The sequence below is a fragment of the Rattus norvegicus genome, chromosome 10, assembly GCF_021556685.1.
Source record: "Rattus norvegicus strain SHRSP/BbbUtx chromosome 10, alternate assembly SHRSP_T2T, whole genome shotgun sequence".
In the NCBI taxonomy this organism is placed as follows: domain Eukaryota; kingdom Metazoa; phylum Chordata; class Mammalia; order Rodentia; family Muridae; genus Rattus; species Rattus norvegicus.
The window spans coordinates 37,459,447-37,483,641 of record NC_141543.1 but is presented as its reverse complement, the minus strand read 5'-3'; the positions used below and the strand labels follow the sequence as shown (position 1 = coordinate 37,483,641).

Genomic DNA, 24,195 nt, shown 5'->3' with positions numbered 1-24,195 from the left:
GCAATGAAATAATTGTATGGTTGTGGGTCACCACAACGTAAGAAACTGTATTAAAAGGTCATGGCATTAGGAAGGTCAAGAACCATTGCTCCAAGATGATCTTCTAAGGTAGCTTTTCTGTTGCTTCCTTTACTGTGACAGAATGGTTTTATATATATTTTCTTTCATTACATTGTGTAGCCTTGAACCTCATTTCATAGATGCAGAAACAGAGACCCGAAGAGAAATGGTTGACCCAAAGCCACACAGTTATTGAAGAAATGTAGATGTGCTTAAAGTCCAAGTCTGTCCCCCTCTGAATATAACACTTGACCTTTGTTCCATAAAACCAGCATCCTGTGACACCAACTTAGCATTAGACAAAAGCAGTTGTGATTCCTCTTGTGAGGAAGAAAAATCAAAAAACCTCCTGGCTCTCCTTGGGATGATATCAGCTGGGTCTTTTCCTCTGACCTTCATGTACAGTTCAGAGAGCCCTCCTGAAGTGTGCCAGTTGTTTATGTGCTATCTTGTGTTTTCCCTGTTATGACTTCTAGAACAGATTGCTAGCCCTCACCGGACAAGGAAAATATACCTCAGTACAGGTTTACCCAGATAAGAAATACCAGGCTACTACATCCTGTCAAAACAGACTGTGGTGATCTGGGTTTGATTTAGTGCAAATATTAAAATCTGTGTGTCTCTGACCATGAGAGCCTAAGTCTCCATTGAATTGATACCACATTTTTATTATAGTTATTTGGCATTCACTAGGTCTCTTCTTGGGGTGGGAAGTTCTCAAAAATAAAGGTTGTTCATGTTTCCCACTCTCTAGAGCCTGGCACAGGATCTGACATGAGCTAGGCATCTAATTAATATATAGAGAATATCTAAAATAAGTTCCCGGTATCTAGACTAGCAACTAACTGCCTGCTGTTGACTTGCACACAATTTTGACTGACTTTCTCCTACGATGAGCATGGTGTGGGATGATTCTGTAGGCACAACTCACAGCTGTGAGTTGCTTTCTTGCAAAACGTATTAAGGAGGAATGAAGTCACGTGGTTATTGAGAAGAAAATAAGTAATAATGGACAAAGAAGAATCAGTCACAACTGAACTATATTAAGTAAGTAATAGAAGGTAGCTGAAATGGCAAAGTTTGTAGTCTTTCGGTAAGAGCAAAAGAGATATGAGCCAAATATGGTACAGAGCTCTGGTGAGACTTGGTAGGTAGATTCTTTATAGGTTTGGAAGTCAGGGAATAGAGCAGGATGACTTATGCCTGGACATACAAATAGATAGAAAGCCAGTGGAGAAGCTCACTGTGCACGCTGGAGAGGAGCCCAAAGGAGGACTGGATAAAGAAGACCAGCTAGGCAGTCATGTGTCCTCAGGTCCTACTCTAGGGATCCATGCAAGACAAGATCCTCCCCTTCACCTATTAGAAGACAACACATTTTCTTTACTTTCTAGAAAAGTAGTTTAAACTAGAAGATCTTTAACCTGTGGGATACCCAACAAAGTTGGAATCAAGAGTGAGTTAGGAAAATCAGAAGCTTTAATTGAAAATCTGTCCAGTTTAGGACAAATGCCCAACCTCCTTTCCCTTTGATGTACACATCTAGAACAGAGAATATCTCTTGTGATCCTGGGTCTCAGCTGGTTGCTTGTGTTTCCATCCAACTGTGTACAGTGTCAGCAGCGAGAACACCTGTAGCACCGATGTCCTTCAAGTAAAATGAGGGCCACCCATTGAGTCACTCCAGCAAGTTAGTTAAGAGTGGCCCTCTCACTAAGTTGGATCACCTCTTTGATCTGTGTGCGCCCCCTTCCAGGCTCCAGTCAAAGCTTCAGTCAAGCCCTTGTCTGTATTCCTTCTCATAAACAAGACTATGCATCCTGATGGTTCCCAAACAGTTCTACCAAGTGGAGGCTTACCATTCAAATACATGGCCTATGGGGGCCATTCACATTCTAACTGCCACAGATACATAGGTATCTTCTCTTAGCTTGACTGTAAAGAACACATACACCGTCATAGTACAAACTAAGAATAGTGCTTTACTCAAAGTTAAGTAGAACCCACGCCACCGAAGAAAGTAAGTGAATAACATCTGAAGTCAATAGCTCTAGAGATAGCATAAAAGGACATGTTGGGCTACAAGGTGCAAAATCTCTGAGGAAACCTTGCAGTTCTATTGAAATCTCTTGCAGGGAAGAAAATACCTGAATTGCTGCTCTTTGCCGTAAGTCCCTCAGATGTGACATTTACCTGTTCTGTTTCAATATAAGAATAAATAATATATTTTTAAACAGATACAATAATTTTAAATGTCAGCAGGATGGAGTCATTTAGTGTCAAGATGGCCTCTTGCATTCTGTAGTCACCGGAGGATGGGATGGAGTGAATAATGTTCATGCCAGTGACCCTGAGACATCAAGAAAAGATTACACTGTATCCCATGAGTCTGCTTAAAGAATTGAAGATGTGGGAAACTCTTCTTCATCAAAGTATCCATGTGTTACAAATTCCAGCACAAATTATGGTCTTTGACATCCCTTTCCATACCTTGAAGTCCATACCTCACATCCAGAAGAGCAGATTGAGGAGCTAAAGTCTGACTCCCACTCTTGGCCATCAGATGAGTCTGCAGATTATGCCAATCCAACTTAGTCCCCGGAGAGCTTTTCCTGGATTCCTTGTCCTCCTAGGTCACCTTTAGGTCAGCTTGACGGTAACAGTAGTGAGTGGAACAGTGCAGGGAACAGAAAGGGCACACACTGGCTTGTCTTACGACTCCTCACTTGTTTAGATACATCAGAGGTCTTGGGAATGCTTAGGAGGGTGACATTTTCCTGGTTCCAGTCAAGAAGCAGTCAGAGAACAAAATGAAACTCACAGGAACCCAGTTGCCATGTCAGTTTCTTCCTTTTCATGTTTCCTCTCAGGCCCTTTCCCAAGTAACCTTTCTATTACAAGTAAACAGGAAGGTCGCAGGAAAAAGCACTGGGCAAGAATGAAGTTCTTTGTTGAAACTCTGATGTAGCAAAGATTCTATTTTCCAAGATGCCAGCTAATGGATGCATGCTAAAGTGTATAGTGTTTGATTTGTTAGTAAAAAGAAACAGACAAGCAAAACAACTCAATAAAGTATCACAAGTCTAACTACCTGAGTTTGATCCTTGGGACCCACATGGAAAGAGGAGAGGACCGTGTAAGTTGTCCTCTGGCCTTCATGTGTGCACACATATACACACAGACATACACCCACACACGATATGAATTAATAAATCATGGGGCCCCAGTCCTAGGTATAAAACTATAGTCAACAAAGGAATTTTGAAAGCAGTATAGTAAGTCTTTTAGTCTTTCACAATAACTCTTTCAATTTCCTGAAATTGGTTATTCAATACCAAATGAACAGCCCTGAAATCATATGTATATATGAATGATTACTATCTTGGTGACATTTTCTTGGCATACACCCATGCCTCCTTGTGCATGTCCTTTTGAAGATTGACCGTATACCAAGATGGCACAGAGTTTAACAGTTTCGACAGAGATCATGTATCCCACAGAGCTTTAGGATCAGGATTGTCCAAAGAAAGTATGCCATGCCTGTTCTGAATTTCATTCTAAAGGGGAAATGTAGCACAGTATGAAAGATGGATAGGGGGACCTGTTTGATAAATGGGGACAGTAGACAGTAGCCTAGATTACTTGGAAGAAAGGAGCCCTCGAAACTAGAAATGGACAAACGGACTGGCAGAGATATACCTGGGGATGCAGCATCTCCTGGGTTTCTTCATGAATGTTCTGTCAGCCTTCCACAGAGGATTCTACTGACTGGCAGTTATTCACCCCGCCTTTCTGATGTTCTCTATGGAAGCTGCATGGTTCCTCTGAAGTGGACTATGAACTAGAAGTGACAGGGCTGGGAGGTGATCAGTTGCTCCTGTAATCCAAGGCTCAGCTATCACTTATTCAACTGTGTGTGTGTGTGTGTGTGTGTGTGTGTGTGTGTGAGAGAGAGAGAGAGAGAGAGAGAGAGAGAGAGAGAGAAAGAGAGAGAGAGAGAGAGAGAGAGAGAGAGAGAAAGAAAGAGGAGGGGGGAGGTTTAAAGGTCTTTCTCTTTGGAGGGAATCAATGTTGACTATGTGCATATCACCACACAATTAAGTACTTGTACCTCTAAAACAAAGATGCATCATCCAGGATACGTGTAAAGGCAGCTCCTGGGAGAACTGGCATTATAACTCCTTCATTGTAGCAATGTCTTCTTCATGCTCTTCTTCTGTTTTCTTATCACAGGGTAATGCCCTATACTTCAAATCTGCCAGGAACGTGACAGTGAACATTCTCAATGACCAGACAAAAGTGCTGACTCAGCTAGTGACAGGTAAGAGAAAAACAAATAGACAAATGGCTGCTCCATCTGCACCAAGACAAAACAGACTTTACTGTCCTACGAAATACCACATGAACTTAAACAAGGCTGCGCCAACCATTTACGGTACAGAGAAAGAAAATTCAGCTGGTGCCTTCTGACTCTACTAAAAGGTACTATCCTATCTATTCACATGTTAATTTACCATGACACTTGATTTTGTGGCAAAGCTTGTTTTTAGTAGATCATGGCCCCTAACCATGAGTCAGCTGCTTCAATCAAGAAACCCCCTTAAATTTGGTTCATTGTGGAGAATTTCATACATATGTACAATGAAGTATGATCATATATACTCCCCATTTCCTTCCTTAAACTCTCCCCAGCCCAGCCTTTCCCGACAAGGTAACTTATCTTAATAACCTACTAATTCTAGTTAGCATTACCCATACATGCACAGCTACGGGGATAGCCAGTAGGCTACAGAAAACTTGCTAGTGGCCACATGCCTCAAAAAAGAATAATTGTCTCTCCCCCAGCAACTATCCACTGCTTTAGTTCCTCAATAAGGAGTGGGTCCTAGAGATTGTCTACCTCATCTGGGCGGCTTTGATCTTATGTAATCTTGTGCAAGTAACCACAACTGCTAGGTTTGTGAGTGTGATAGCGCTTGTTAGTGCAGAAGACAGTATTTCACAGTCCTACTCCCTCTCCAGCTCTTACCATGTTGTGATCCCATTTTCTGCAAAGATGCATGAGCCTCGGTAGAACAGGAAGTAACATAGATACCTCATTTGGGACTGAGCACTCAGTCTCTTTCCTTAGCACGTTTTAATCAGTTATGAATCTCTCCACAACTGGCTTCCCATGACAAAAAGAAGTTTCTCTGACCAAGCACGAGAGCAGTCTGGGTCTGTGGGCATAAGATAAATATGACTGATCACATGACTGATCATATGACCCTGCATGCTACAATGCTGACCTACTAAGATATGCCTATGTGTAGCAGTAATTCAACCGTTATGAGGTATCTAACTGCTTTCTGATTGGATGAGGCGTGTTTCCCAGGAAGGAATTTAATGCCTGGTACTGGAATCCCACAGCTTTGGTGGCCAGAGGCCCTCAGATGAAACCTGGGAAGGAACCGGCTGTTTTTAATTTAGGCAAATGGTCATGTTGTCCTTTTCCAACAGTAGAGAAAAGCCCAGTTGTATTCAACTGAAGGGACCAGAGGATGTTTATGGGTTGTAAAAGAGATTATGGGTATGCGTGTATGTATGTGTGTGTATGTGTGTACATGCACATGTGTGATATATGTGAGTATATGATTGTATGTGTATGTCCAGGTATGTGTGACCATGTGTCCATATATATGTATGAGGAGCAGATGTTGACATAAGGCACCTCTCTCCATCACTTTCCACCTTACTTTTTGAACATCACTCACTGAGGCCAAAGGATACTTATTGCTTAGACTGGCTGGCCAATTAATGAGGAAATTTTGATGATCCCTGCCTACCTCTCTACCCCTTTCCCCCATCCTGCTAGCACTACAGTTACAAACACAGCTTAGCATGTCCAGTTTTACATGGGAGTTGGGTATCCAAACTCAGGTCCTCAATGCCTGCACAGAAGAAACTTTGCTGTCTAAGCCATCTCCCGAGCTCCTGTAAAAGGGATTTTTTTTAAATGATAACCTCATCCTGTTTGCTACTCTTGCTGTCTTTGAGCGTAATTCAACTGCAAACTGCAGACGTGTCCACAGGCTGTGCACATGTGGTTCTTCTTAGAAGCACAGAAGATCTGTTCCCAACAGCTGTGGGAAATACCCACTAGGTTCAAAGCTTCGAATTCCAACAGTTTAAACAAGGATTGGTTGTCCTTAAAAATGGCTCCACTGGTAAGGATGGGCCTCACAGGACAAGGTCATGTGTTGAGCTGTATGATCAATGCACCCTCTGGACATTTACAGGAAGTGATGGACAGAGAGGCATTGTATACTCCACAGAGGAAGGAGAAACTGTGAGTCTGAACAACATTGTCAGACCTCCAGAAGAAAATGCCATTTGACTTCAGGGCTGAGAGAAAAGGGTCCAGATGGATGTTATGAGAGCACAGTAACCCAAATAAGCCAAACATTACTGTTACTAGAATTTCCAGAGCCCTATTAATAATGGAGTCAGAGGGAAGCAAGTGCCTCTGCATACAGAGCTCCCCTTTCCTGAACAAGGCTGCACTTGGGTGTCAGGAGTGACATAGCCCTGAGGTGGACTGGTCATCCACAGCTGAGAAGCTCCTGGGTCGGTAGAAATGCTGCCCAATAGAGTCTGTGATTCACAACCACACTGTTACAGCAAACATCTGGACAGTAGGTTTTGTTTATATAACATCTGGCCTCCAATCACCAGTTCTAAATAATTAAATAAACAACTCCAGTAAGCAATGATTTAAGCAGCATGTGTGAGAACTGCCTCCAGGAGGGAGATAAATTCAACTTCCAGCTCCCAGATCCCAAGGCTCAAAAAGAACTGATCTAGTCTGTTGATGAGCTGCCACTTGTGGGAGATGTGGTTTACTTGAATGACAGTTTTGATAAAGCTGAGAATGACTATTACTCCTGTAAAGAGAGCCCACCTCCCTCCCCCTCCTCTCTCTCTCTCTCTTCTCTTTTCTCTCTTCATCTTCCTTTTCCTTCAAACCTTCTCTCCTCATCTCCATATCTATTTTTCTCTCCTCTTTCTTCTATTCCTTTTCTCTTCTTTACATGCTCCATCTATTTTCTACATTCTCCTTCCTTCCTATTTCCCTCTCCCTTACTCATCTCTTACCACTTTTCCTCTCCATTACCTTTCCCTTCTCTCCCCCCACCCCGTGGATCCTCTGGTCTTCTCCTCTTTCCATCCCCTACCTCTTCTTCTCTTTCTTCTCTTCCAGTAGTCTTTGTCCTTTGGTCTCCCATTCTTAATTAGTACCTCTAAGGGACAGCAACCCTGACTCTTAATACAGGGTGCAAGAAAAACTAATGTTGGGGGCAAAGGGTTAAATATAATGCCTTATAACCCCTATTACATGGGATGTGCAATTTCACAAAGGAAATCTCTCATGTCCCCCAAGCACTGCAATCCCAAGGATTCTAGAACTCTCCTGTTTGCCTGGGAAATATCTCAAAAGTTCACCACAAAGCCTGATGTTCCAAGTTCGGGTCATCTTTTTTGTCCGAGGCCTTACTTTCCAACTAAAGCCAGGCCACTGATTCATTTTGATTCTCAATGTTGCTAATTGAGTATCTTAGGACAATCCATCTTTGAAGCCCTGAAGTCTATAAGGAGAACAGCTTTACAGAGAGAAATGGTCTTAAACCCAAAGAAAAAACTGGGATAACAGGTCCCAGATTTTTCCTACCTTCAGATTCCTGCTGGCCACAATACCTGCAACTTGAGGTCTTGCCTTCTCCTCCCGATTGTGGCGAGGAGACCGGGGAGACTTCACACATAGCACTCATAGAAAGATATTAACGGAAGATAAGCTTCACCTCAGAAGTCATGTTTTTCTAGCCCCACACAGCTGTAGATTCACCGAGGGGTTTCCAGGATAGACTCCAAGTCCACTAGCATTTCACTCATGCCATGCCCTGGGAATTTTGGCATCCCTAGGTAAACCCACAAAGGACAAAGCTGTCTGCATCAACTAGCCAGAATTCACTATGAGGGCTTTAGCTAAATCTTTGTTTTGCTATGTTTTATGTTGGCAACTGTTTCTGGCCCTTGAATTCTGTTTCATAGTTTGTGGTTCTCTGAAAAGGAAGATAACTTAATTGTGTTTTGTATGCTCTGATTGCTATAGTCTCTTCCAATATAACCCCCAACAAGTCTCACAGTGTTCAGAGGGAGCTCAGACTATACTCAGGAAACTTGGAGACAAGTCAGACAATCTTGCCAGGTTCATGGATGCAAAGATTAAGCATTTGTCGCCATTGTCATCTCTCCATATGACTAGGTCTAGCATGGATAAAACAGCCCTGGCCCCATGTCCACCCTGAAGTTACTCATTCATTTATCATTAGCATAGTCTCTCTTCATATCCAATCTCCTTCCTCCAAACAGTATTAAACTTCTAGAACTGATGAGCAATACAGATTTCGCTTAAAATTTAATGGCATCAATTAGAGAGCTACATCTTAACTCACGTGGGAATACCTAACACTAAATCTTTTGCACATTACTGTTCATCAAGATTTCCTTGAATTCATTGTCACTATCTTTTACATTTCCTCTTCCTCAGAAATCGAATCTCCTTGTTGTTCGAAATATGCTGACTCCAGCCCTCCTCACCTTCCTTTGTGTTCCATGGAGCATTGTGAGAGCTGAATTCCACTCTCACATTGACCCTTGCTCCCACAGTGACCTTGAGGGAGCCCTAGGCTCACATGCTTATTCTTTTCCTGTGCAGCCAGACAAGATCATCTTCAGGGCTCACAATGCTTCTAGATTCTGTATGATCTCTGCTGCTTCCCTCTCTGGCTCATGAAAGAACCTTCCCTACACATCTTTTCATGTTAGAGAGTAAATGTGAATGTTCTGACAGGGGAGAGGAGGTCCCCTAAATGGTTGTGAGTAAATGAATGAGCAAATTAAGCAAACTGTATGAAGAGACATACACTATTAATAATGTTCAACACATTGTAACCATCTCAGTAGAAGAATCCAGATGGCAAGGATAAAGGTGACCACACTATCCACTGGAACAATCGCCATAGCTCACAGCATTTTTGTGCCTCAAAAGTTGTTTGGCTTGTTGTTTTGTTTTGTTTTTATTTATATTTTTGTTGTTTTTAAAATTTTGACATCATTTGAACTTTGCAGCCTTTCTTTGAGGTCCACAAAGGAGATGGTAATAGTTTTGCACACACAGAAAGAGAAAGACAAAATGACTTGCCTACAACTACATTGCCAAAAAGAGAGAAGGTTGGCTTTTGGTTCTAAGTCCTATACTTTTGACCAAAAAAAAAAAAAAAAAAAAAAAGTCAGCCCAGATATATAAGGAGCTGTTCTGGTTCTAATAGTCAAGCCTCTGCCTAAACTTGAATAACTTCCTAAAACATCCTTAGATTGGGTCCTTAAGGGACCCTGATGGATAGAGCCATCAAAATACATACAGACAGGGAAAATATATACATATACATACAAACTTCTGTGCATGACTGCATAAGTGCATGTGCATACACAGACATGCATCAATAAACATTTCTAAACATAAACAAAAGTATCAGCTTTCTCCAGATCTTAAGAGCCCCACACATCCCCATCACAGAGAAATCAGTATCTATTGTTTACCCAACACCATTTTTGGCATTTTGCACAACTCTTTCCTACTTCTAGATAAGAGTTATTGGGATAGCCAATCACAAAATCACTCTCACACTCTGAAATTACTTCATCTAAATCTTGCTTGCTTAATGCTTGCCCTCTAAACCCCCAAATAGCCAGAATTGACCTTAGATCCTACAGCAAGTCCTTACTGTAGGGTTTTGTTCCTTTGCCAGTGTTTGTCTATGATATGCTTTCTTGTACCCTGCAATGGCTAACCCCTCCCCTCTGCAGGTATGTCCCCATTGGTCTTCTCATAGTTACTTATTTTAAACAATGCTCTCTTGAAATTTTCCTAAAAGGAAACAAACAAAAATCAATAGGAATATTGGAATCTAATTGGATTAGATTTTTACCTGCAAATCATTCTAGACCAAAAGATAAAATCTATTGATCACAGCTGGATTCAAATAAGGATGACCTCGCCCCTGGCTGCTCAGATGCTCTTATGTGGACCAGCTTTTGAGCTTCACCTGAAACAAAGGTACTGGGAAAGACCCAGCTCACAAAGGCAAAGAAGACTCCTATCAGGACTTCAGATACATCAACCAGTCTTGCTTTCTTGCAAAGCTCTGGAGTTTTCTGATGCATTGATAAATTGAATCAGGCTGGAGAGGTAGCTCAGTGGTTAAGAGCACTTAACTGGTCTAACCAGAGATTTTTAAATTCCATTCCCAGCCACCAGCACTTACTTATACACTGGTGTAGACAGCCTGTATTCAAGAGCAGCATTTGGTGCCACGAAAATAAACTCAAGGTGTATATTTTATTGAATTAATTCCTATTATATTACTGAACAACTTGAATGGGGAGTACTTATAATAAAGCCATTTTCTTCTTGGAAATTATCTGTCTACTAAGAAGATAGATTTGTCTTCATGGCAGCCATTAGGTCATGGGTATAAACAGGCATATTTCAGCTGAACTCCCCGGAACCCTTTATGATATTTACAACTGACTGAAGATGGTTAGTTCCCACAAGAAATAATGATACTCTGAATCCCGACACTTTTGATCAAAAGCCCCCAAATGTTTGACACTAATTTGAGGCTAGCAGAAAGAAATTTCATTCAAGCATTACACTTTAAGAAGAATAAGGCGACCCCTAAAACCACATCCCAGGACCTTGTGATTAAAAGCAATTGGCAAGATGAGGTGCAGTCAAGACACTAATTTCCATGGCCAGCGTCAGAAAATCAATCCACTTAACATTAAAATCAGACACAATCGAATGGAGCGCATATGTCCTATGGAAAGCTTTTGTAGTGACATTCGACAAGGCTAATGTATTCCTCCTCTCTTTCTTTCTTTCTCTCTCTCTCTTTTAGGTCCAAAGGCTGTGGAAGCATACGGCAAAAGGTTTGAAGTAAAAACTGTTTCTGGAAAATTGCTCTTTTCTGCGGACGACAGTGAAGTGGTCGTAGGAGCCGAGAGATTGCGAGTCTTAGGTAAGGGATTTTAAACATGCAATTGTCTGATGATACCATCTATGTTTTCAAGGGAAAATAACATGGTGGCATCCATTGAATGCTTGTGACCTCCCCCAATGCAAATATTAAAATTCTAACCCTCTAGTATGACAATGCTTGGAGATTTACATCTTTAGGATATTTGTCTCTGAAGTTGATTGGAGATATTATCAGTAATGTAAGTCCCTTACAAGGAAATGAATAAGGTAGTTTTTTTTTTTTGGTTGTTTGTGCTGTCTTCTCCCTCTTCCTCTTCTTCCTTCCCCTTGTTCTCCTCCCTTCTCTCCTCCTCTCTTTCTCTCCTTCCCTCCACCTTTCCTTCTCTCCTCCCCCTTCTATATCTATGTCCCTCCACCTTTCCCTCCCTTCTCCCCTCCCCCTTCATCTGTGTCCCTTGTTTTTTCTCTTCCCTCACATAAAGAACCAGAAGGAGAACTTGGCAGTCTGTATCTAGAAAAGAGCACTCCCCGGTAACCAAGCAGAAAGACACTGGATCTTTACTTTCTAGCTTCCAAAACTGTAGGTGAAGGGGGTGAGTGTAGTTTCAAGCCATACAATCTCTAGTATATTGCTATAGGAGCTCAAACACAAAGAAATTGTGTGTCTTAGTGTAAGTGAGGCCACTTTCCTAGGTTCTTTTAAAGCAAGGCAGTTTGACCTGCATGGACTCTGATTCCAGAAAGAGTTTTGCTCACACTATGAGGTCATTTAGGTTTGTGTTTCAATGGTTATCTTTGGGTTTCAATGTATGCTTTTCTCACAAACCCGTAGATTGCTTGATGCATGATGAGGTGAATTCTCAACCTGGTTATAAATTAAAAGTAATCAACGAAGGTTTTTGTTTTGTTTAAGTTTAGGCTTAAAGATCTAACCCTAGTTAACTCAACTGGAAGCTCTGGTAGGTTGGTTTGAGAAGTCAATCTTCTATATACTTACAATCCAAGAGTGATAGCTCACATTTTTGATCCTAGGACTCACAAGGCAGGAAGACTACTGTAATGTTGAAGCTACACAGTGAGCTCTAGACCCTTCTGGGCTGCAGAGTAAGGCTCTGGCTCACAGAATGAAATATAGGAAGTCAAGGAAGCAGTGGAGGAGGAAAGACAGAAGGAAAGAACTTTCTTTTAACTTTTCATTAAGGTTTATTTATTTATTTATTTTTAGTGTATGTATCTGTGTGTGTATGTGTGTGTGTGTGTGTGTGTGTGTGTGTGTGTGTGTGTGTGTGTGTGTGTGTGTGCGTGTTCCCTACATATATATATCATATGTGTGCCTGGTGTCCTTAGAGGTCAGTAGAGGTCCTCTGATCCCTCAGACCTGGAGTTGTATATTTTTTTAAGTTGTCATGTGGGTATTGGGAACTAGACTTAAGCCCTCGGTTAGAGCAGCCATTGCAATTAATGGCTGAGCCAACTCGCCGTCCCTGGTTTTTTTTGTTTATTTGTTTGTTTGTTTGTTTAAAGTAAAACTGAACAAATTTCAGTGCTCTTTCTGCTGAATTAATGATTTTGAGTGTACTACCAGTGCCTTCCAAGGTTTCTCAGTGAAGGGGAACAGTGTGGTGGTTTGAATTGTACTACCAGAGCAGACCTAGCTTTTAATTGCTGGTGTTACACACTGAGTTGTCTGGTTTGGAGCAGATTACTGACATCATTGAGCCATTTTCTTTCTCTTCTCAACAAGGACAAGAATACCTACAGCCTGAAATTATAGAGTTAACAAAGACCATGTTCCAGGCACTTCCCTCAGTGTCCTCTGCAAAATGGCACTCTATCAGTGGTGGCATGCCCCAGCTGCTGTTGGTACTACCTGATTTTCCTTCTTTTCTCCTTAAGAGTCACTGAAGCACAGAAGTTCAAAACTTGAGCTCTAAGATAACCCGACTATTATTTGTAACCCATATCTTTCCAACTTCAGCTACTGGACCCTTAAGAACAAGGTATCTGACCTCTCAGTGCTTGTTTATTTGTGAAGCTGCTGTGCTGAAGTGCCTGCTTCCCAGCTTGATGGACAGGCTGAAGTCTACACAGCATGATGAGGTGGTTAACACGGTAGCTGCTCAGCCCGTCCTTGTCCATCCTGAGTTATTAGTACAAGCTTTTTTAATTCTCTGCACTGTTGTTTACATCTTCTTCCGGCTCCATCTGTTGTGTGCTCCTGCCTTTCATTCTGCCCTCAGTAAGACGGCTAAGTCTGCTCGTCTATTCCTCTCCTCTCCCCATATCCGCCCCCTCACTCTCATTTATAGACTCATTTCTAAATTCCTTGCTAGAGAACTTTTAGATCTCTATCCCTAGTTCTGATTTCTTCCCTGGCTTTAGGTTTGTTTGTTTTTTGTTTTGTTTTGTTTTGTTTGTTTGTTTTTTCTTTATGTGGATATCCTGCTAGCCTCTCAAATATAGTAGTTTTTGTATGATTATCATAAGATAAAATACACACACATACACACACACACACACACACACACACACACATTACTACTCAACCTTAGTTAGTCTTTCTAGTCTACTTGGGCTCCTGTCATTCTGTCTTAGAGTGTTATCCACTCAGCAGTCAGAAGATATAAATGCCCATCCTTAAGGAACCCAGTGGGTGTGAGAATGCAGGGCACACTGGTGCTAAGACACAAGGCCAGTTCAGCTCCTGAGCAGGCACTTACCTATAAGGTGATCCAGCTGCCTTTTCTTTCGGGGGCTTTCTGTTCACACCTGGAGAATGGGAACTACCCACAGAGTAGGTTTGCAAGCAGTCCTTTTCACTAGCTGACAATTAAAACAAAGTTCAAAATTACAGCACCCCAATACATATGATAGCTGAAAGACAAAGATTGCTTTGGAATGTGACTGAGAGTTGAAATTAGATCAGACACTGGAGTCTTATCTGAATCCTTTGGTTATTTCCACACCTGTATCCTCTGTGATTCTAGGCTATGTCAAGTTGACACTAAAAAGGTAAGCAGCAGGTTTAAGCCAGATCTTGATAACAAATATGGTTCCAAGTTACATTTGGGTCCTGGGAAGTTTGAAGACCTGAGCCCATTGAACTCTTTTTTTTTTTTTTAATTTTTTTATCTTTATTAACTTGAGTATTTCTTATTTACATTTCAATTGTTATTCCCCTTCCCGGTTTCCAGGCCAACATCCCTCTAGCCCCTCCCCCTCCCCTTCTTTATGGGTGTTCCCCTCCCCATCCTCCCCCCATTATCACCCTCCCCAAAACAATCACATTCACTAGGTGTTCAGTCTTGGCAGGACCAAGGGCTTCCCCTTCCACTGGTGCTCTTACTAGGCTGTTCATTGCTACCTATGAGGTCAGAGTCCAGGGTCAGTCCATGTATAGTCTTTAGGTAGTGGCTTAGTCCCTGGGAAGCTCTGGTTGCTTGGTATTGTTCATATGGGGTCTCGAGCCCCTTCAAGCTCTTCCAGTCCTTTCTCTGATTCTTTCAACGGGGGTCCTGTTCTCAGTTCAGTGGTTTGCTGCTGGCATTCGCCTATGTATTTGCTGTATTCTGGCTGTGTCTCTCAGGAGAGATCTACATCCGTTCTGTCAGCCTGCACTTCTTTGCTTCATCCATCTTATCTAATTGAACTCTTTTTAAAAGCCTCCTGGAGAGATAATCTTTGTAAAAAGCCCATGAGCTACTTGGTTCTGGTCAGCACCACACAATGCACATTAGTATGTACACACTTTGAAATTAAATTGTACTGCTTTGGCCTCCCAAAGTCCAAGCTAGGATTGTGGTCATGCACGACCACACTAAGCTTCCTCCATCTCTTACCTTGATCTTTCTCTTTGTGAGGTAGACAGCATCCTCTCACCCATTTTGTGGGTGGCAGAATTGAGCTGAGATGTAAGGGGAACATAGTAGGACTTAGAGAGCCAGTTTCCCCAGCCTGCTGTTTTAGCTACAGTGTGTACCAGTTTAAACCACAGTTCTTTATTAAGTCCTTTCATGATTCCTACTTTAAGATGAGGAAACTGGAAACGTTATAGAAACTTGCCGGAGAAAGTGCAAAGTTACAGTCAGAACCATGCTCAACTTTCCAGCCATGGACACGGACCTCAGGGGTCTCTAGCACAAGTGAATATTCAAAGACTTGGTCTCTCACAAATTATGCTTCTACTTCTAGGAATGACATTCACACTAACTGTATGTTTGAACAGGGTTGGGGAAAGGGGCACAAACCTTCAGACTCTGCTCTTATTCAAGGCTGTATTACCAGCTCTGAAATAGTTGGCCAGGAGAGGGATTAAAGGTATTTCATGCTATGATAACCTTGTAGCCAGGGATTTTACTCTCCCCAGTAGTACTTTTTGATTTACGTCACCATGTTAAAACCTGGCTTTGCAAAGAAAATAAAATGATTCACAATAATGCCAAATATTCAAACACATTGGCTTAATCTTATCATCCAGACCTTTGTAATGTTGTCATTCCTGGATTCACTGTCCCCTACTTGCCTTGCCTAAAAACCCGGACACGAGATAGTTTCCAGTTACTATAAAGCAGACACTTGCTTTTGTTGGTAATGATATTTCATCTGAAGAACAGTTGACAAGATCTGCCACTCTTCATCTTTTGGAATATTTTCTTGTTTCCGGAAAAATTAAAAAGGACGCATCAAAATGAAACCAACAACTGTAAACAGTGCTAAAGATTGGGAAATGACCACCCCCAAAATTTCATATCAATCTCACCAGCGAAAGGAACCCAGCCAGCATACTAGAGAGATGAGCTTCCTGTCAGCTGGGACTTTGCCATATGGTGTGGAATGAAATGTTTAGGCAATTTCATTTTCAGCTTAATGAGAAGTTAGTCAGACAGCACAAGCTCTTGGGAGGTTTGGGTCTAGATGAGTACTGCAAAGGGAACAGCTACCATAGCTGGGTGAGGATCTTTGCTCATCCTCTTAGGGTCTGAGCGGCCTTGTTCAAGGTGACTTTTCTTGCTAAGCTTTAGTTTCTACCTGTCTAAACCAAAAGATGGAAGGAGCCAGACGTAGTGGTGCCTTCTCAGTATCCTGGATTTTACTCGGGGATGCTAAAGCAGGATGATCGCAAGTTCAAAGCCACCCTGGGCTACATATTAATAGTAAGTTACAGGTCGACCTGGGCTACATTATGTGTATGGGGTGAGGTGGCAGAGAGAGTGTATGTACAGAAGAGAGAGATTAATATGATAAGAAAATTAAGTAATTTTGCCTTTTTCTCTGTCTTTTCTCTGGTGTTGAGGCTAAACCCTGGGGCATCACACATTCTATGCAAGCATTCTACTACCTGATTCCTTGCTTATATAGCTAGGGGCTATCACTGTGGGTGTGGCTTCTTCTTCCAAAGTACCATCTTCCTCCTGTTCTATGATCCCTTGCTTTCAGCACTGTTTGGAGCACAGAACACATAAAGTGTTGATTATATAGCATGTAAGCAAGCATTGAGGATGTAGTGAGTTATCTTTAGGTGGTGACTTCCAGTAGCCTACTCAGTCTTCAGGAGACATAGAAAGACCTGAATGTGAACATATTACTCTTATGAGCACATAAAGGTCATTGGCTATGAACTTACAGGTGTATTCACGCAGAAGGTAAGCTAGGACTAGAAGACTCCACAAACAAGGAGGCCAAAATGAGAACATGGCTTCATCATTTGGCAACTGCTCCACTGCCCATTTTACCTGTGTACAGGGGTTCTAGTTTGCATTCTATTTCTGTTATAAGACATTCTTACCGATGGCCACTTGGGGAGGAAAGGATTATTTGGCTTACACTTCCAGATCAGAATCTACCACAGAGGGAAGTCTTGACAGGAACTGAAGCAAAAACCATTGAGGGACACTGCTCCTAGCTTACTCTTTGCCACATTTCCTATGTAGTCCACAATCACCTGTGCCTTACCAACTGAGAGGGATGGGTGGTATTTTATACCATGATATCTCATTCCTATGCATTTGGGTCTCCTCAATAGTTCATTTGTACTTTTTGACTCATGTCACTGTACTAAAACCTGACTTTGCAAAGAAAATATAGTGATTAATAATAATGTTGAAGATTCAGCACAGTGGCTTAATCATCATACAGAGCCTTGTAACTGTTCCATAGTTGTTTAGCTACAGACCAGGACCTGCCAATGTCATAGTTTCCAGCTACTTCAAAGCACATACTTCCACGGGCCCTTCTGATCTAGACAATTCCTCACTTGAGGTTTCCTTGTACTGGTTGACTCTAGGATGTGTCAAGTTGACAATAAAAATTAAGAAATACAAATAAAACAGATCTTGATGATAAATGTGTTCCCAAGCTAGACTCTAGTCTTGGGGGGGTTCACTTGACTGAATCCCTCCTGTGGTAAGTTTTCTCCTGTTACTCATTATGACAGTATTATGCACAATGCCGTTACAGAAGGAACATCAGCAAAGCTTCTTTTGTTAGAGGTGTAAATTGAAGGATCAGTATCATTCCACACTGTGGTTTAGAAATTCAGGAGTGAGGTCCAACAGGTAGTTTAAAGAGGCCCTCCCATAGACGCTCATGCATCCTAAGGATTTCAAAACATCAGCCTGAGGTGACTACCTGGAAGTCCCTTCCCTTGACTCTGATGATAACTATCAGATCATACAATCTTTAACCATTGAGATCCAGCAAAGCAACTATATAAATGAAGTTAGTGGATGTAGACAGCCAGACTGCCTACTCTGGGCAAAGTGCCAGGGTTAGCATTACTTACCATGAATGAATGAATTTGGCCCTCACACCCCCCTCACAAGGAGCAAAAATGTGTGTCCTTGTTCTTTACATATAAGCCAATGGAGACATGGAAATTGGAAGACCTGCCCAAGGTTCCACAGAGAAGAAATGACCAGGTGAGGATCTCGTTTACCACCATCTGTGATCTGAATCTCAGGAGTCTTCAGCCTCCAAAGAATCAGAGCATCACAAAATGGAAAGGAAACGAGGCCATGGCTTTGTAGCACCCCTCTCTATTTCAGCTATAGGGACACCAAGCTCTTCTAGTCTGTTGGCTGTTCCCCCATTTTCTGTTCCCCCACTTCCTTGCTGGCCTCTTCTTTTACCTTGTAAGTCTAGTTGATTCACTGTAGATATCTGAGGGCTTCCTTGAAATTCAATCCTCAGTCAATCTTCTCACACATCGATGTGAAATCCTTTAAAAGTCCTACCAAATGTGGCAACATTGGTTCCATTTCACTTGAAATCTACACCCCTCTATCCTTATCCCCTACCCACACTCCCCATTCCCACCTCTAGTCATAACCTGCTTGGCTTGGGTCTGCAAACCTGTCTAAGGCTGTGAGGGAATGAAGAAAGGAATGAAAAAAAGACACATGTATAGAAAAGCTGGGGTGAGGTGAGCTTACACATTCTAATGAGGTGGCACCGACTACTGCGGCAACCAAGAACCTCAGCCTGTTTAGTACATGCAGCACAGAGGAAGGGGTTGGCTAGCTTTTGTAGGTCTCTGTAAGCAAGAATGAGTCTTAGACTATAAAAATGCAGAGGAGGAGACTGACTGCAGTTGCTAGTTTTTATACACACTGGGCAACTACAAACACTAGTACTTAGATCAAAGGGAGACTTTGCCACTCTGAGCCTGACGGGAGGAAGGTCTTGCTAATTCCCCATGGCTCTGAGGTATTGATCTTTGATGTGACTGTGCCCATGTCAACAATACAGTCACTCAGATGCCACACACATTCACTCAAGGCTTCCTTAGCTCCATACAAACCCCTCAGACTGCATTTAACCTGAAGTGTCCTCTCTTCCAGTTCCACAGTCCGAGGGGTGTAGACTCTCTGGACTCTTGTGAAGATCTCTGTGTCTCCCTGGCTTCATTTCTTGCAGCGAAATCGAAGCTTCCCCTGCCGAACTCCCTGCCTCTCTTAAGGGAGCAGCCATGATCTTCCTGGTAAAATTTCCAGTCTCCTAGTCTTCAAGGCCGTGCTTCATTCAGATGCGAGGCCTGGTTCTCTCAGGACCACAGGAGCTTTTGCCATCTCTGGGTTTTCTGGAGTATGAGGTCCTCTCTCCATGGCACACACACACACACACACACACACACACACACACACACACACACACACACACTCACACACACACAAAATTAAGTTTGTGGTGAGAATCATTCATTCTACTTCAAGAGAAGAAGGACAAAGGAAATATGCATATGCAAGCCAAGGCAGAATATAGTTTATCTGTCACTATAGAATACAGTTATTAAACATTGGGAAGGAATAGCCTGTCCAAGGCAGCAAGAAAGCAGACAACATAAAAGCCTGGCACTTAATGTACATCTTCATGGCAACAGTAAGAAGAACATGGCTTTAGTTTTCATTAATGAGCAATTTCCTTGAACAATGAATTGGACATTATAGCATTTACAAACAAAGCATAATTATAAAGTGCTATTTTAATTGTCAATTAAGTCTATTTATACTCTAGGTGAGCTTGTTTCAACATGTCCTCTAGATGCCACTTGATGCTAATTATCTGAGTTACATTATTATCAATTGAAAAAAAAACATTTTAATTAAATATAAAGCCATTTGAATTAGCATAAAAATTATAGAAATTTAAATATGGCTTGAAGTTTAACTTGTTTGAGGACTGCTCAGATATTTCTCTTAGCCATTCACATTCTTTTGTCTATGAAACTCTTGCAACTTTATAATAAGTAGTCATGGTAAAAGGACTAGAGTGGTATTGGTAGGCTTAATTCACTCAGTGAATGTGATCTCGTGTGTGTGTGGGGGGTGGGTATAATATCTCCAACTCTCTGCTCCTTGTGTCATAGAGGCCAAGATGTGTGTCATTGTCCCTACTCTCCTAGGGAATTTTTAGTCTAATCTAGACAATGAGGCAGAGGAGTAATTATCTAAGAATGCAAAAAGGTAGTCAGATGTCTGTGCATAGGATAAGATACCAGTGAACTCCAACTGAAGGAAATAGGAGAGAGGTTATAAATGGTAAGTTTCCTAATAAAAAACATTCAGAGCAGGTCATATATATCCATTAGTGGGAAGGATATAGGGAGAGAGTTTACATGAGCAAATGATATGGCACAAGTTCATCACTCACAACTTTCCTCACTGTCAGTATCATAAGCCCAATTCAAAGTGAGAGCCCTTTAGAAGACTAGGCACTAAGGAGATGGCTTTGTGGGTAAGAGCACTCGAGGACCTGAGTTTGGATTCTCAGTACCAATATAAAACTATGGTGATGCATGCCTTTAACCCTGATAGAGGCAGAGACAATAGGACCACTGAGGTTCGCTAGCTGCTTAACTGAAAAGCAGTGAGCTTCTGGTTCAGTGAGAGACCCTGTCTCAAAGGAATAAAGTAGAGAGCAATCAACAGAGTCCTTTATTAGCCTCCACACTGGTGTGTATATTCCACCTATGCAGGCACGTACACATACACACACAGACAGAGAGACAGATAGGTAGACAGAGACAGAAAACCAGACAGACAGACAGACAGACAGACAGACTAGAAAAACTATTGTCTCACTTAGTTGAAAAGCCCCAGGGTAGCTGGCTACAAACTACACTCAGAAGCTCAGAGAATTAGACTCAGAGAATTAGAATTAGAGAATTAGAACATAGCATCTCTTTTTCTCCCTCGGACTGTGTCTGTGTTCTTTCCAGTCTAATATTCTGCCTTCAGCTCTAATGGTGAGCAGAGAGAGTGCATGCCTTCCTAACTGAAATCCCAATAAGAATCTGGTGAAGTCCCTATCTTCCAGCTGGTCCCCAGGACTAGGGAGATGAGATGTTCTAGGACAAAACAGCATGGCTACAAGCCAGGGTTAGAGTGGCTGCTAGTGACATGGACAGGCTAGTTCTCAAAAGGAAATTGTATCTTGTAATCAGGAAAAGCAACAGGTGTGAGACAACAACAAAAACAAGGGTCCAATTAAAGTAAGTTGTAAGTCATTGTACAGAGGCAGAATGGTTCAAATATACTTTAATCAAAGAAATCTTCTCTGACCACTTTAGAAAAATATTATACATGTTTATAATACCAAGCTACCGCCTGACTTAAAACGATATGTTATTAGAATGAAGTTTAAGTTTTTATATGTTTTAGGGCTACAGTGGCGGAATTAATAGATTAACAGAGACCATACCATGTAAAGGACCCCCAATATTTACTGCCTGGTCATTACATGAAAAGGCTGTTTTTTTCCCTTTCTGTATTTTTGTGCTATCTTATTCCATTTTCTTCCATTTCTACATAGACATTAGACGGATGCATGGATAGATAGATAGATAGATAGATAGATAGATAGATAGATAGATAGTAGGTAGACAGATGGACAGTCAGATAGTTTTCCTCCTGTCCCTCATCATTAGCATCTGAACCTAATGTCAGTTGGATGTTTTGTTAATCAGAGTCTAGAATAGCCCCTTGCACTCTGTCAATATTCCATAATGGTTTCATGAGTGGGTCCTAAGATCTTGCACAGAAGAATGCCCCACAGTTAATGTGACATTAACATGAATAGGGGGAAAACATGTCCCCGAGTTAAACGATAGTTATTGTAATAACTTCCCCGAGGGTTGGTTAAAGTTAAACTGGAAAGATAAAAAATGGGACACATGGGAGGAAAAAAACCATCTTGGGGCAAGATTACAGAAAGTCGTTCAATAGGCAAATGTTCTGGGGGATCAGGAGAGGGGTAGTTGCCAATATATCTGGTCCTGTGAGCCCTCTGTGTCATAGCTTCAGTGTTGTCAACACGAGTTTGGAGATTAGAGATGGATAATGGTTCAGCTTCACGTGTCCTGAGGCTCGATGTTTGAGCTCTACCTTGGAGATGTCCACTATCCAGAAGGAAATGTCTGGGACAAAGCCTACAAGAGATGCCAATGGAGCAGAGGGGACAGAGGGAAGGCTACACGGCTTGAACAGAGGGACAAGGAGGAGTTGGCCTGGAAACAGGTTCCTAACAATGACCTAGAAATGCTCTTCGAATTTGGCCTTCCCAAGCAGTCCCCAGCCTCCTGCACATTTCTCTGAAGGAGCCTTCAAAGCTGGTTTTCTAAGGCCTCAACTGCCCCTTTCCCCTGTATCCTCAAGGGTCTGGGACCTATAGTATGGTTTTAGATTTGGATTGTGTAATTCACTCTGTCTTCGTCCATGATAGCAGAGAGGGACTCGTAGTCTTTAACATATAGCTTTTGCTGTGCTACCAACCAGGTGTCATTGAGCATGTCACACAGTGTGGACTGTTTCTCCTTTAGTAACCCATCTCCCTCTGCTCCTCCTTTGCTTCCATTTCCTCTTTTCCTAAAGCACAACATCAGTGAATGATAAGGAAGCATTAGGACAGTGGTCCCCAACCCTCCTAATGCTGCGACCCTTTAACAAAGATCTCCATGTTATGGTGACCCCTATCATGAAATTATTTTTCTTGCTGCTTAATCCCTGATGTACTAAGGTAAATATTTTGGGAGATAGAGGTTTGCCAGTATGGTCATGACCCACACACAGGTTGAGAACTGCTACATTAGAGCACCAAAGCACTTTGCTGCACAATGGATGGACACTCTGGTTTCTCACATAAGCTTTAGGGAAGTAAGCGATTCAGACATTTGATCCTTGGGACATGAGAGTCTACCAACCAAACAGCATTCAGATAACAAACAAAAGGAGCCTGAAAACTCTCTAGAACCTTCCCCCTGCTCCCTGTTATCATCAGCAGGGATGTACTGCTGGGGAATGAGCTGTTTAAACGGAATTGTTGCTTGTTGGGTGCTTCAGTGCTACCTCATTTCCAAAGTTGGTTTATTATTTACAGGGACGCAGGAATAATGTATGGGATCATAAAAACACATTTGCCATAAATAATGCAACAGGAAAGGCAAACATGGAAGAGTTTCAGCTGAAGAGCCCCGACCTAATAAACCAGAGATGGTTAATGAGAAAAAGTCCAATTCGACGATAGAGAAATAATAATGGGGCTTCATTAGAAATGCTGTCGGGAGAATAACTCTCAAAAGGAAGTGTTTTAAAGAGCTCGTCTAGAAGTCTAGGCTTTCGCCCTGGTCATTTCATGAGTCCAGCTGCCCCAGTGTGCAGGCCTCCTGTGCGGCAGGGTCTTAGCTGTTCCTCCCCCCAAAGCTTGAGTTTAATTCCAGATGCAAGAAGAAAAGAAGCTTGCTGAGCCCTTCATAATTTTCCCTTTGGCAACAGAGAGATGTGATTTAATAGGATCGTGATGGATTCATGGTTCCCTGTAAATGTCCCCAGCTGTCCTAGCAGCCTTGTTGCCTTAGCAGACCTTCCCAGAGCTCACTCATTTTCTCCGCTGTGGTGCCTGGAGGGGGTTGGGGACATTCGCCTGGTTTCTAGTTTGATTAAAGAGTTTCATGAGAGGTTCATTACTGGTTGCTTTGAGAACAACCAGTCATAGCACTTATGAGAGTGGGGGATATTTGGGGGCTTGGGATTTTGGGGTTTTTTTGTTTGTTTTGTTTTGTTTTCGTTTTTGTTTTTGGTCTGTGTTGTTGTTTAGAAGTGACAAGATTTGAATTCTCTATGAAACAACAGTCAGTATGCACTCAAGTATCTGTTGGGTAGTTTTGTTATCTATGCTCTCTCTCTCCTTGACTATTATGCATTTAAGAATATTCAAATGAGGAGGAAACTTGTGCCAGGTTCCCCTCCAGGTCAGAAAGCATTGCATGCTGTCCAAGCATAGAGTTTCTTTCCCCATCAATTACACTGAGTATTGTGAAGCATGCTTATGTCACCAAAGGTCACCCGTGTAGCATTTGTTCACTCTTCTTTTCCAGCAGAAGCCAAAACGGATGTTAGGCTTCCACGAGGACTCCAGGGATTTAGTGAGGTGACAGCGTGAGTAGAAATCCTCAGAGCACAGAAGAGGGAAAGAAATTATTTTTCTTTATTGAAAGGTGTGAAGGTTTGAAAATGCTTGGTCCATGAGAAGTGGCACTATTAGGTATAGTCTTGTTAGAATAG

General features: G+C 42.0%; 1 protein-coding gene across 5 annotated transcripts in view; it reads left to right on the top strand.

The window, feature by feature from the left end:
• The window catches only part of Sgcd (sarcoglycan, delta), a 564,388-nt gene that overhangs the window by 395,397 nt on the left and 144,796 nt on the right, over positions 1 to 24,195 (top strand). For all 5 annotated transcript variants that reach the window (XR_015630874.1, XM_087573563.1, NM_001109029.1 and 2 more), the window contains 2 exon segments: positions 4,294 to 4,381; positions 11,061 to 11,180. Coding sequence is in view for 4 of the 5 variants with exons in the window: in XM_087573563.1 (XP_087429689.1) it covers positions 4,294 to 4,381; positions 11,061 to 11,180 (208 nt within the window). In the remaining variant the exon portion in view is untranslated.